Consider the following 15,343-nt stretch of genomic DNA (forward strand, 5'->3'; position numbering starts at 1 on the left):
GGATCGTTTTTTTTTTTTCGGAAAACAGAACCTACTGCGCTTTGGTAGATAGATTGGGCCCTGTGTCAATGACGAGGTCGAGTTTTTACAGGTGACACCAATGCTGCACGAGAATATTTGAAGGCCAATTTGAAAAGTTTCTCGGCCGTTTTCGCGACGACCGAGAAAGTTTTGAAAGCAAACCATGGGTTAGACTGCCTGTTACAGTGAACACGAATAAAAGCGCAAAAAAAGTTATTTATGTTAGGGGATCGAGGATTTAGCCTCAGGAGCATAGTAAAAGAATCGGCAATCTTGCACGCACAAATAATAGTTCTGCGAAACTTCTTCGTTGCATCAAGGTGCTACCTAAGTAAGGTGCAATATTTAAGCAAACTTTTGCAGAAAAGTGTAAACCTTCCGACTTTTTCGTTGATGTATTGTAGTTTACTCTTGATTTGAGGATTTTCGGAACGTGAGTCCAGTTGCTTTTACAAAAGGAAGTCTTATTATACCTATAAACCTCTATGATTCAGTTCTTACTCCCGATATCGCCGTTAGGTATAGCTCCATCGGACGGTTGACTCTCACCACGAAACGAAGTCTGTCTATAGCCGGATTCAAACTTAGATTATAACGTGTGTCTAAAATTAGCAGGCAAATACGTTACCCACAAAGCTACTACAGGGGCAAGCCTTTAAGCCTAAGACACTTTGAGAAGCACCTACGGCCTGGAAAGTATTTTTCAGTGAACACCTTACCACAAAATTTTAAACAGATGGGTGTAGGTTCAAGGTGCCTACGGTAAACGTTGTCGAAAGTACGGTACCCGAATTCTACGAGATTTCTACGAGAATCCCTTGAAAGCTCTTTGCGAGCTTTCGATAGATTAAATTTATTATCAGTTTGCCGTGACGTCGTGTCTTTTAGAAATATTCACCTTAAGACAGGATTTTCAACAACATTTACAATATCGAAACAAGAAATCGGTCAACATATGGAGTCTCCTCACTTCAGCTCGATTTAATAAATATACAGTTCCTCTAGAATGGCACATGCTTTGAACTAAAATAAAGCTTCCTGAGCCGACCCTTGGTTATCGTTTTATCTAACGGTTCTTCGAAATCCCCTTCCCGTATTCCTTCAAAGTCTGTCAAAAAAGCTTTCGACTTCTTCGAATTAGAATATTATTATTATTATTAGAATATAGGTCGATATTTAATGTTTTTTGAACAGCAATGATGGTACGCCTGTTGAATTGGCCGTGAATTGTGAATAGTGCCGATAAGGTTACAGAGTTAACCTTTACATGCGACACGCAGTTTTATGTTTGAGGCCTATGACTAAGACTAAAAGAATCGCTGGCCTCCAAAACAAAGAGCACAAGGTTAACAGTGTAAAAACGCGTGCTTTATAGTTCCACTGTGCTTCATTAACTTTAGCCGTAACCTTGGTCGTACTTCATATAGGGTCTCAATGACGCTATTTTAGAACCGCTTCGACCATGAATGATCGAATGCGCCTCCTCCCCATACACACACATGAAATCCCCGATCCTAGCCTAAGGGGAGCTTGCTTGCGTTCAAGCTCGTAGAAATCCATTAACAATTTTCGTTATCTAGTCTACCGTAGGTTTACATTGCTTTCTTAGTCAGTCCATCTTCCCACTGATTGTTGCTATCTGATAGACCTTTCGCGTGATATGTGCTAGGCGAAAAGTGTACATGTCTTCAAATGCACTTGATGTGTGGCTAGACAGTGTCCCACACAAAACACCACAGAGAGTGTCACGACGTCACCGCGCGATACTTTTCAAGAATAGCAAAAGCTGTAGCAGAAGCTATGACTAGGATGGTCGAAAATCAATCGCATTCTATCAGGTTCATTATGGCGTTTCCTTATAATGATCTGTCGATTAAGCACATGAGAACATTACGCGCACATCGCCGCGCTTCTCGCTTGTCTTGTCTCCATCCTCGATTTTACTTCCTGTATTATTAGCGCACCAACAAAGCCGTCGCCCACCCCCCGACGGAAATTTACAGTGAGAAAAAATTTTACCGCTACACAGAACTGCATCGAAGGCGGTCACCGACGCTAGTTTGGCGTCTGTTACCGTCGTCCAAAACGGTGCTCTCCGATGTGGTGCGAACAACACGTGTAGTTGAATCGATTAGTATGTGTTTTGTATAGGGAGTAAATGCTGATGTTATGGCCTTTTGTGTGGGTCAAGAAAATTGATGTGACTCGATAAGCCCTTCGGATGCTACAAAAGTACACTGGTACAGGGAACAAGATACACAAAATTGGACTGTGCAAGAGAAATTTAAACAGGGAAAAAGAGAGGATCGGCACATTTTGGCCATAGCCGAAGCAATGGCTGAGTACTTGATTGAACCTGTTGAAGAACCGCTTTGGGACTCAGTAACATTGACTCGAACGACGACACCTGGCACCGATGCCGATGACACTGGTAAGGAGATTATTAAAATAGTGGAAATTTTTTGGACATGTAGTGCTTGAAACTGGATTATCTATAGTGCACTTCGATGATATAGGGGAAAAGAGAAAAAAAAAAAAGCAAGAAAGCGAAATACCGGAAATATATTTGTTGTCGGATAGGTTCAGTTGTCTACATGTATGCGAAATGTTAAATACTTTTATAGCTGCGCCTATTTGAATATCGGGTGCTTATGGATATGTATGATTATCATACGACGCTATTTTGTTGTTAGATAACAGTTGTATACGCTAGATGGAATATATAATCTAGGGTACGGCAAAGTTGACAGGTGTTTACTACACCACTCTAATACGTCATTAGCTATAATAGTCTTAACTGTTGTTACCGGATGTTTTGACACCTTTTCAAAATGGAATCAAGTCCCTCCTCTATAAAATATTCCAAAGTAGATATATGATAAGTTGGGCCGTATATAAGAATGGAATTTTTTTGTCACATTTAAATATATACAGATTTGGCCCTGCCTAGTTCCAAAAAGCAGTATCAAAAAAACCGGCAGACGCGCAAAACGTCAGCCTACACGATAGCAGTGCGCGTACTTATGAATTGCTCGGGCATCGCTGAGTATCGAAGTGATTGCCTACACAGACAGGTGAAGCCTTAAGGCTTTTTTTTTGAATTAATACTTCGTATATCGGTGAGGCAATACAAAAATTAAATATTTTTAGTGGCTAATTTCAATTGATTTTTTCCGACTCGGAACAATTTGATAACCACTGATGCCATCTTCTTCTGTTAATACAGTCATTATCTTTCAAGTGGCCGATAAAGGGAGAACAGTGATATGGATAGTAAGCGTCACCGAAGGTCGAATTTTTGTTCATTAGTTCTGGATCTCTTGTCGAGGCTATTGGGCGATAATTAAATTCGAGCGTTGACTCGGATGTTTATTTTGATTTTCGGAAAGTCCGTTCTATAGAGTTTGCTGGTAGGATCAAGATAGAAATGCTAGCTTTATTTTTTAAGCTGCTTTTTGTTAATACAATCAAAACTAAATGTGGTACTCTATGGAAAAGAGCTTTTATCCATGAATTTTCAGGTTAGTATTTAGCTTCAGAACTAATGTGGTTGTTAGTAAGTTTTATAGTCTGAATATACAGAAACTGAAATTAACTTACATGAATATATGGGCAACAAGTGTCAATAGGTCGAAACCACCTTGATGCGGAATAAACCGCTTTTAAGAAGATCGTCCACAATAATAATTTTTGTTTATTGACCAAACCGCGGACAGCTGAAAGTTGGCTACCATTGCATGTACTCTAAGAGAAGTTGCCCCACAGAATGTACTTTACGTACAAAATTGGCATGTTTATTGCGACTCTTGCCTAAAATAGCTCTCTAAACCATCTATCTAAAAATCTCTAAACCAAATAAATAACCAGACTCTCCTAATTACATGTGGAAATAAGAATGATTCTTTCCGGGCTTTAAATGATTGTCTGGTTTTGCAGTAATGGAAGAGCATTTAATGCGAATCCCTTCGGCTATTCTTCAATCGACGCCTTTACACGAACGACCCCCGTCACTGGGCGCATTGCTACCTTCAGCAATAAAACTACCCAACGCGAACCCTGTAGAAGCCGCGACGATTGAAGATCCAAACGAAACGATTCGAGGACGAGGCTTCCTAAAAAGTGGGTTTATGGATGCTGCCGACGAGCGGCAGCCTTTTGGCAAAACTGCCCCTATGAAGCCACCAAGGAAAAGTCTACTCAGTCGATTATCGTCTATAGCTGAACGGTCATTTAGCACAACACCTCGGAAAGCGATAAAGGCAAAGAACGAACAATTTCAGCAGGAACTACCGCTACAGACAGATTTGACTCGATCTGATCAAAATACGAATGATGGTGATGATGATCAAGCCAGCGACAAAACCCTTACAGCGGTATGTGGAACTCTGTCTATTTTCTTTTCTTTTGTCCTTTATTAGTTTTCACTTTGTGAAGTACATACGCTAAGTAACTGATGCAACCTCCCACTGCTTTATTTGCGACGGCATCTTCACGTGCATTCTGGTCTTAACTTGAAGATGTTGATTGAAGCTTAATATAGATTAAGAACTATCCGCATACCTATTACTTCATAAAAATACTAATAGAATTGTAGCTATACAATGCGTACGAAACGTGTGGGCATTTTGTGAAGAAGATCCTACCGATTTAGTTATTATAGAAGTAGTAGAAAATAAAGTTTTGTTATTTGGTTCCAACGTGATGATTCAAGGACCACCAGGACAGTGCTAATGAAATAGATCAGGTCACCGACAAGAAAATAGACGTAGAGGACCAGAACAACAACAACACTCAATGTACCAGTCAGCTATATCGACATACGGATCGTGGTAACGGTGCAGCATCAACAGGCCGCGAAGATAATGAAAAAGTTCAAAGTGGACCGTTCGAGACTGACACCAAGAAGAAGATGCCTTCAAAAGCAGCTTGTGACTGTAAAAGTTGCATGGCAATCCTCGAGCAGGTCTGTTCCTCAAAATTTTTCTCCTATAGAGTTACGTCTAACGCAAAAAAAGTCACTACTGTTATTAAGCGTCGTTTTAGAGAGGGAATGGATGATAACTCAAACTCTGAATTGGTAAGCGTAGCCCACTGCGAAATCGTTTCTATGTCCAACTCGAACACGATTGAATCTACTTAGCGTGGGTCATTCAAGGCTTCTACTAAACACAACTTTAATTTGGAAACATTTCTAGTATCTATTACTACGGGTATGAACACAGCGATCAGTAGCGTGTCTTGCGGACATACTGCTATCAAAGACTGTTAATTAACAGTCACCGCGTCACGCCAGTGAATCTATTTTTGGTGGTCCTAGTGCACAGCAACTGCAATCGGACACGTCTAGTAGAGTGTGACAGCTCTATTGGGTAACACAATGACACCTAATATAGCCGTTAGCGATACTGTATGCAGGGGTTGCATGTTTCGTTACTGAACTAATTCGTGCTAAAAAGGGTCGCTCCGTACGTATGTGAGTCGCCCCCAGCGGATACAGCTCCAAATCAAATGGTCCCTTTCAAAGCCGTAGCCCACGATTGATTTCGTTAGGTCAACGTTAGTGGATTATTGGTAAACACAAGCCACCGCGACTATCAGCATCGGTGCTTTGAACGATTGAGTCGAATCTGCAAGCTAATGTTTAGTACATATGAATCGAAAGATACAAACACCTCTTAAGAGCTACGGAAAACCCATATTCAGCCGTCAACTATGAAAAGTCTGCAAGCAGAGTAATAATACGGTTAAAACGAGTTTGCCCCCTCCATCTAGTGTATGTACACCCGGGAGGACTGTTGAATATCGTTATCAGATCTTTACTGCACATGCGTTTTAATAAAGTATTTACAATAAAATATTTCCGTTTTCCTCTTTCTTCCGTTTTCCGTTTTCTGCTTCTTGAAAAAGGCGGGACACTTATAAATTGATACGAAGCCTTGCTACGCCTAACATCAGTATTTTCTGCTTTTGTGACGACTGCGAAATGTGTTTGTTAAACCATTCAAACAAACGAAAAAGGGCTTTCTCTAATAACAAAAACTTGCGTCTACTTTTAAAAACTGACCCGTGACCATGGTGGTAACACACAAGCTGACCGGCACGTTTAGTTCCTCATCTCCGATCACAAAGACTCAATTGTAACGATGCAATATCCGTTTTCCCAAAATCGGCTCTCGCACTTTGAAAGAAACTGATTTAATATAAAATCAACTGGCTGTGCCGCCAACTTGCTGTTAACTTTTTACCTCACAAATTCATTAACATGTCTGAATATCACTACGGCTTAATTTAAATGGCTTCAAAACGATATACTTTAAGTAAGTAATATTGCGCAAGGTCGTTAGGTTGAATGTTGGCAGAATTGGGACACAATTCTATGCCTTTTTCTTTTTTGGTTAAACCGTTCCTTAGCCAGGAGCGGTTCGGCATTGAAAATCCGCTTAGTTATTAAAGAGATGATGTAGTACATCAAGTTTGCTCATAGGGCTAGTGTAATAATTATACGCTGTCTAAGTAACGCGTATAGCAATAGTAGACTAGTGTTGTTGTTTTTGGTTGATATTTAAACAAACAGCCGTGAATTTTTCCTCCCTTATTGAGAATGAATCGCGTGAACTTAGCAAGCTTGTGAAAATGATTGGCCTAAGAAGTAGAGCAATCCCCAATTCGTCGAAACGTTCCACTATTTCAAGTAGCTAGCAGAAATAATTACAGCGAAACGCAGTGTTTTACCGATGCTCGCATGTTTCCTTTTGGGATTCTTAGCTTAATTCTTCATGCAGACCACGTCTAGGCCTTAATATAAGCATTTATTAATTCTTTTAGGAGTGGTTTTGCGATGTGCCAAGTGAAATATCATGCTCACTGGCAAGTCTCGGTACGCCTCATAGGAGCCTACCTTCGAATAGCGGAGACAGACGTAGTTCTCACCAAGACGATTTCGGCCAAGCGGCAAAAGAGGTGTATTCCGACTATTCGGAACAGGTGTTAAGCTCGCCCCCTACCGAGGATATCGCGAAACGGCCCTCACAAGCCTCGTCACAGAATGCGCGAATCTTTAAGTGTGAGTTCATAGAAACAATAAAGAAGAACCAGCCACGAATTTAAGTATTCTATATGTACTATTGTCGTCGGCGATGGTGGTGTCTGACAGCCGTCTTCGCTTTCGATGCGAGTATGACTAAATTTAATAGACGTCAGTCAATAGCCGTCAGACTCTAACCACGAACGTTGCAAGAAAGAGAAATACCTGGATTTTTATTTACTCTTTATGGATTCACTTTTTGTCTTGCTCATCTGTGCTTATGTTCGGATTTGTATGATGTTTCAGTAAACGACGGGGTTCGTCGCATAGGGAAGTTTTTACGCTCAACACTGGCGGCAGGTGAGCGAAGGCTGTGCGGTAGGTAGTCCAATCATCGGTATATATAATCGATTCAATTTGTTAAAAGTAATAGATATGCCGACTGTATTGTGCTGACGCGTGAATGACCTTGTCTGCATTTTATAGCACTATCGATCATTTCTACTGTACGAAAAAATCTTCGGAGTCATCTTTTCGGTATACTATCAAGGACTTGCCCCTATCCCGGCTGGGTCTGGCTGGATTTACCTGAGGTTTCTTCTATGAATCTGTAGATAATTCTGTTAGTGGTCAAGCCAATAGAGGATTAAAATGGTTTGGTGAACTGTTTTTGTCATACCGTGAGACATGCCCACATTTAGGTCTCGGTTAATTTTTAGAAAGTGAAGATGTACAGTGCACATTTGGGCCAGAGGTAGAGCGGCGATATTATTTAATCCTACCGTGCAAAAAATGCTCGCTGTATTTAATTAGCGCCATTGTTATCTTTCTCTTAGAAGGGGCAATTGTAGACCTTCATTCTGAACATGTTGGCTCCTAAGCTAGGTCTTTCGCAACATTGCTTGCATTTATTATTTTTGGATGCTTTTGCTCAACTCATCATTTAACTGTTTCAAATGATTTTCTGATATTGGAAAAAGTGGCGCTTAAGCATCTTCAATGTAATCTTATTTTCTGCCTTTGGTGTAAGCAGGTTGGAGGTCTAGCAAGGAAACGGACGGGCTTTCGCTTGCGAGCGAAATTTCCTCTACTACAAAGTCAAGGAAAGCGTTTTGGCATACCAAACGGTTCACTGTCATAGGTCAGGATACGGAAACGACTACCACTACAAGCGGTAAGTGTTTGTCAGTGATTACTACATTTGATCTACATTACCCATTATAATATAAACATGTTATTTATGGCCGATTTATTTGTATTTGACACGTATTTTTCATTCGTAGTTGAGAAGTTTCGGTAGTAGATGGTCCCGTTTACGAACAAAGCTCATTCGCTTATAGAGATTTAAGTTGTAACGTTACGCTTTTCACAGTTCCTCAACTCCTCAAGCGCGCCGGACGGATTTCTATCTCTAGCGATGATTACGGCCTCCGGTCGGTTCAATGCGATTCGCCGCTTAGCTTTCATGCACCAGAAAAGGATAGTGAACTACATGACGCTTCGATCACTTCAATCATGGTTGTACTTATGCCATCCGGAGCCGGTACGTGGGGAGCGGTCACGATTATATACTGTAGAATTTTTTTTTTATAGAAGACGTACTTCGTGCATGACATCAGCGACATTTCGTTATTGTACGTTTTCTATTGTTTCTTACTAAACGAACATTATCCGAAATTTCGCAAAACAGACAAATTTCCCTATTTACAGTTCAAGTAACTGCAATTGTTATCATTTATTTGATTAATGCTATTGTATATACGTAGCCGATCCCAATGAAGTGGACTCGCGTGTTTGGCTTAGCGTGACGGACAGTGGTGAGGAAGGCGGGGACCCGCAGTGTCAACTTATAGTACGCGACCCAGTTTTGAAGAATCTGCTCGAAGACCTTAAGCAGGTCATGGTTGACCAAGAGGTAAAATAACGTAAATTTAAGGGGAACAGCTTTGCGGGCAGGTAAACATTCAGGCACATACTACACATAACAGACATGTAAAAGGTTATAAAAGTGCATACAAAAGACGTTCATAACGGTCAACTGCTACTATATTTGTGTTTTTTTTTTTGCTAGCAAGCGTTTAGCTGAAAAATTTTGCCAAGATGTCAGGTTTATGGAGTTGTTGATTCGACTCCGCCCGCACAGACACAACATGTATATTAATACAGCAATATTGTTTTTATAGAAAAAAAAACCAAATAGATCAGTAGTAATTGAAGTATAATGCAGAGGCGTCGTGTAATCGTTAACCTAGCTTTACAACTAGCAACTGAAATTTCAGATCATCCTTAAACAGACATCAAAAGTACTAGATGAGTGTGGCAGGTACATGGGATGCGCAAAGGCAAAACAAGGAATCGTCCTAGCCGAACAGATGCTGCATGTGGCCATGCAAAGGTGAAGACACGAAAAGCATTTGTTCTAGACGCATAGTAGATTTGCACAGTAAAGGCCAAAGATGACGTGCATATGTTGATTTTGAATGAAACCATCTAAAGAATGACTAAAAACTACAATGTTTATCATGCCTTACCCAAAAAAGTAAGAAAACACATGTTCATTTTTGCATAAAAACATCTCCATGTATACTCAGTGATATTCTATTATGTAATAAGATGTAGGATAAAACCTTTCTACTATATATTTTTGTTAAATAGAGCGCCTTTTTCTCGAAAAAATGTCCACTTTTATAGGTACTTCGCAGCTGAGACAGAGCTTCAGTGGTACATCGACGGATTCGAATTCGAGCCGCAGCGGGATCGTGTTGTGGTCCGTGAACTTCGAATCCCTCTTAGAGAAGAGTTTCGTGCGAACGTCGCTGCATCCAAGGACCAGTTTGTGTTTCTGGTGCTATTGAAGGTTGGACATCGCGTTGAGGCATCAGACGTACTCTGGATGGCCCCTGACGATCGGGAAATCGTGGTCAAGGGGTTGTGGTCACATGGAATTTTTAAGGTAATGAACCCCTTCGAACTTATGACTTTCGCACCCGAGGAAAAACTAATAAAACAGATGCATAAGGAAACAATTTGTGATCTATTCAGTTTTCTTATTTCAATATGTCCCCTATTTTAATTACTGATTATCATCGTGCATTTCATTCCGTTTAAGGGAACGGGCGAGCGGCCATCAGCTAAAAATTCGGCTTTGATGGCCAAATTGATGACCAAGTCGAAACGCAGGTCTCCCCCCTTGTGGTACTTAGATAAAAGATCAGATCAACAAAGGCTTGGCGAAGGCCTAGAGCAAACGGAAGAAACCAAAGCTAATTTCGAATTCACCTTTAATCGGTCGGACTGGAAAGTTGACATTGAAATCTATTCCTTCGTGAGTACTTCGTGTGTTGTCAGTTGCTAATAACTAAGAACCTAGAGATTTATCAGAGGTGTATTGCGCTGACAAAGCGTAAGGCTCACTCAGTAACAAATGTAGTTTTAACATCAACAATAACCAAGAGCACGTTATTTATGTTTAAAAACCTGCCTTGTTCTCACAAATTCTGCCTAGATTCATATTAGTGGCGCGAGTTCTACCAGCTGCCACATGGCCTATCAAGAAAAACACTTCAACGTTTAGACGACAGCGTCGCAATCTTTCTTTTATTATGTTCGCCATGCGTCCACATTATGACGCGGTGTTTGATTATGTCCCTAAAGCTGTAAGTAGGCAATAACAACATCGATCAGCAGCAATAGTAGGATTTAAACTGTTCCACTAAGATACTCACAGAGAGCACCATTTGGAGCTCTGCTTGAATGAAGCTCTATCATACGTGACATCCCTTGATTGTACTCCGTTGGGTCAATTACTATCTGTATTTTGTGTCGGGCTATAGTTCGTGAAGCGCGCCAGGTGGAACAGCTCGCTCAATCTGAATAAGCGCAAAGTAGACCGTTCAAATCCGAGTCCTCAAGTCCAACGCAGAGACAGTATCCGGGTTGATTCTGAACGCCATATTGAGGTACGGAAGAGCTCATTTGGCCTTCTCGCTAAAGCTACGCTGTCGAAGAATGATGTTCTTGCTAGAAGGTAACAACAGTTATTCTGGTCTCATGTTTGAAAGTTATGCAGCTGACCTAGTGTATCATATCTAGGTAGCTTTAGCCAGACCTTGTAATCAAAATGCCTTGCATCTGCGTAGACTATAAAATCATGGCTGCTTAGTGTGTACAGCTAGGGCAGCTAACGTCTTGTTATGGGATGCACTATCTTCAAATAGTCAGAACTTCGCCACAATATAGATTCCAAAAACACGTTTAGATGGAACTTCACGTTTTCCGACATACTGTTCTAGAGGCATTATGCACAGAGGTTTTTCGATCCTTATCTGCCTACTCACTAATGAAGTCTTCATTTTAGCTTACCTTAATGGGACTGTTTGCTTAAGACAAAAGTCCTGTAGACAATAATGTGATAATCATTACATTGATCTTCTATGACCATGTTGTAAGATTAAATTATTTGACAGGCCAATTCGTTAAAAATTTAGCATTAGGTTGTATAGTTCTTTCGCAATTTGAAACGTAGGGATCAGAGTGAGCATTTAGTTTTTCTAGCGATTTAATCGGCGCTCAAACAAAACTACCTAGTCTTGCTTTGATTTAAACTCTGTTGGTTACTCCAGATCGGTCAGCCTAATCGGATGCCCGAACCCAAGTCCATTTGAATCTGAATTAAGGATTATTGGCGAGGCACATCTCAATGATACGGTCTACTACGCAGCAGTGTTGGTAAGTGGTTGTACATTACCGGCTTAAATAAATCCTACTGCTAGTGATACTATTTGATCTCTGTCCCATAAGGAGCTCCATCGTTGGTTTTGGCCAAATTGATAACATCTCAACCATGATAATTAAGAGGCTGAAAGAACCTTAAACCTGGTGGAAACGACTAATTCTGTTTTTTTACAGTGAAAAATTAAAATTTCACTCACGTCGAAGGTGTATTTCATAATCTTCATCCAGTTATTACGCGTGCATAATAGCTGATTGAATTTGTTTGGCTACTGTCCGACCGTTAACAGTCGAATGCTGCAAAATAACACACTATTTGGAGACAACTTATAAAAAATATGTTAAGCAATCCCACATACGTCCTATATATAGACATGTCGACTAACTTGCGAAATATATTGTCTCCAAATCATTCGTTTATCGTTTCGATACTGTCATCTAGAACGTCAAGGACTTCACGGGGTCATTTGGCCGCATGGGAGGAATGCGTTCTTGTTTTGCCAAACTCCACAATACGACGCTCAGCTTTTTCGAGAGCAGCCCAACCCTACTAGACGAGGTACGTTGGCTGTCAAACGTAATATGTTTCACCCGGGTCTGTTTCCAGTTTTGCCATACGTAGACTTCGTACTCAGACAACCTTAGCTGATTCACGTCCAATGTTATAACAGATGCTTGAAGTCGCTATCTTGGTGCTTCCTAAGCTTTCAATCTTCACTCAGAGAGTATTCGAAATTACTTAAGGCAAAGCTAGAATAAATATACTGGGATGATCGATACCTTTCTTAATGTGCGCGTATTGAAACAGTAAAGTTCAAGCGAATAAGGCATCTCTACATCCAATATATATATATATATATATATATATATATATGTAAATCTGTGGGACACGATAAGTGTGTCAAACATGATTGATCTAGGAATACTAGGAACTATAGATTCGATATTTACCTAGCTTGCTTGGCAGTTAGTGCCTCTCGGTTTATTGTTCTGTAGAAGATTAATTGCGTTGAATAAATCGTTCCGAACGTACATTTCAGACGAAGCCGCTTCGAACTTTCGATCTGTCCGGTTTGACGGTAGAAAGCCTTGAGCTGGACACAATCGAGGGGCTGTTCTTCCACGGCTTCACCCTTTGGCTACACAATAACAACGTTCAGTCAAATGTAAGCCAAACTAACCGTGAAAAACTCCTACAGCAGACAAAAGAGGAATTCCATCGTCTCAAGGGGTCATCATCGGGTGGTCATGAAAATATCTTTGAGGCTGGCAGCGATTGTTCACTTGGTCCAACTATTGCCTCACCTAAGCCCAGCGCAACAGCAAATCTAACAAACAGCGAAGATACGGGTCCAACTCTGTCAAGCTTTCAACAGCCTGTGGAAGACTGTCTTCGCCTCTGCACGAACTCCCGGGAGCAGACTCTGCTCTGGATAGAACATCTGCGAAGGGCGCTTCGACAGGCACGAGTCGTCGAGCTTGTGTGACTGTAGTTACCTTGATACATATAAACTAAATTATATTTGTCATAATCCATCAGTTATTTTGATACATATTACATGAATTATGATACTCCTCTTTTATGTACGTTGAGAGCCAACAGGGCATAATTTCGAAAATCTCATCAAAGTACTCATGAGGGAACCTGTGACGCACTTGGTTTGGTCTGTACAGAAGCCTTTTGAGTGCATTGTGAACATTTTTCAGACAGACCGTGCTATCGTCGCTGAGGCCATGCCTACAAAGAATGAGCATTTTCACAGCGAGGAATTATATTAGCGAACGTTTCGCCAATGATGTGATGCTTCGAAGATTTGTCTGTAAACTCTGAAATACATTATCCATTTGTGTAGGCAATGTAGCTGGTTGCTGCTATAACTACCAATTTTTGTTACGATAGCTATACTTATTATTGTAACTATACTATTACACGAACAAATGTTACATATGTGGAAAAAAACAAGATCTGAAAGGCTTTGTTTCGCGTTGCTTTGCTATGGACACGATATTGTAATAAGAACGAATTATGTGATTCGCTAATGATACATACAGAGTTTTGCTGGCACACATACTACCACGTCAAATTAATAATTAATTAATTAGCTACAGCAAAAAAACGTGCATGTTCTAATTCGTTGGTGGCTAGTGATCTCGGCGTATCGGCCAGTTCGGGAAACAACTGTGGCTTTGTCAGCGATGAATCGCATTAATAGAGCAAGTAGGAACTTCTATAGCAAAAGACATCCTAGCACAATGATCGAGCTAGGAAGTTGACTAGTAATATGTACAATATCCACTCTATTTGATTTGAAGATTATGTGGAAGCCACATAGACAAACATTAGATTTGACACAACTGTCATTTAACAATAATAAATGTTAATAAATAAAGTGTTAGATTTCTAAACGGAACACTTTCCTTTTGTTTTCTTGAACTGAACTAAGCTGTGCTATTGGCAGCCCCGAAGTAAAAAAGATTTTATCATTATTTTATGTTCTAATGGTACTACTATTGCAATACTAACGGTATGTTTGAATCAAATTTATTAAGGAATTGTCTACGCTCTCAGTCTATATCAAATATACTTCTATATGATTTGGACAACTGTTACTAAACAGACAGCTTTGCTATTTTCACGATCGAAATCAGGAGCAGGAGGAGGGAAAGGAAAGCACACAATTTTAGGTGACTGATATACAGGTAACACAAAAAGAGGTATTTCGCCGCTGCATCGTTTCTGTGCCCCTATTTGCCAGCGAATTCGGGTTTCTACTCTAAGGGTGGAGTGTTTTTGGCGCTAGCTAGGATTCGCAAAGGTATCGCAATATAATAGATGAACGTGATATGAACTTCAACAGATTGGAAAAACGTAACAGAGAAAACTCAAAAAACTACAGACCGGCCAAAAGCTTCTTGGCTTTTCTGCGAATTAAAGACATAATGTACTTATGTCTCATTTGATGTTTCGTGCTGAAATAGATGACTGTTGGCCTTCATTTACACGATAGATTTTCCCTTCAACTATCACTTCCATTAGAAATATAGCTATTTGCTAAAAGCATGCAACATTACACTAAAATGAACAAGCATCAAAATATAGAAGTAATACATTTCGCTTGTGTTAGATAATACTTCTGCGCTCCACGTTTGTTGGCCGTATTAGTTACGTAGTTCTACCAGTTGTCCATATCCTGCCTTATGTCATACAGTCAGTTATTTCAATCGTTTTATCTACTGTTCGTTTACTTCTTCCCAATTCAGAGCAGCCGCTGCCGAAAGTAACTTTTTTCCCTCTCTGAAATATTCTAACTCATGCTTTCTGGGTACTATTGCGTTACGCTTCGCGGGAACCGCACAAGCTCAATGCATTTTTCTCAATTAAAACTGTGACACATACATTTAGCCGGAGCTGTATTAGAACGTTTATCGACCCCCACAAGATTGGCCTTAGGATCGAATTCAGTTCGTTCGTTACGTTTGCGTCTGCTACCGACCGCTAGCACGAGCACGCCCTTTCATTATCCTGTTATTGCTACTACATATATACAGCGGGTATATTCTTTGTCC

At 40.4% G+C, this 15,343-nt stretch overlaps 1 protein-coding gene across 2 annotated transcripts; it reads left to right on the forward strand.

Moving 5' to 3' along the window:
• The first annotated feature begins 1,837 nt into the window (after positions 1-1,837).
• Positions 1,838-14,187, forward strand: LOC111243296 (uncharacterized). 2 transcript variants are annotated; one of them, XM_022788623.2, is made up of 15 exons: positions 1,838-2,452; positions 3,958-4,394; positions 4,733-4,984; positions 6,847-7,084; positions 7,352-7,423; positions 8,079-8,219; positions 8,418-8,588; positions 8,812-8,960; positions 9,325-9,440; positions 9,737-9,998; positions 10,155-10,370; positions 10,879-11,072; positions 11,668-11,773; positions 12,219-12,335; positions 12,817-14,187. In XM_022788623.2, the coding sequence occupies exons 1-15, from the start codon at positions 2,356-2,358 to the stop codon at positions 13,261-13,263; spliced, it is 3,015 nt and encodes a 1,004-aa protein (XP_022644358.1). In that variant the 5' UTR covers positions 1,838-2,355; the 3' UTR covers positions 13,264-14,187. The 2 variants fall into 2 exon arrangements, with proteins under 2 accessions (XP_022644358.1, XP_022644359.1); XM_022788624.2 differs by having other exon boundaries at positions 7,352-7,405.
• Positions 14,188-15,343: the final 1,156 nt, after the last annotated feature.

This window comes from Varroa destructor, unplaced genomic scaffold (assembly GCF_002443255.2).
Source record: "Varroa destructor unplaced genomic scaffold, Vdes_3.0 BEIS01000001.1, whole genome shotgun sequence".
Taxonomy (NCBI): Eukaryota; Metazoa; Arthropoda; class Arachnida; order Mesostigmata; family Varroidae; genus Varroa; species Varroa destructor.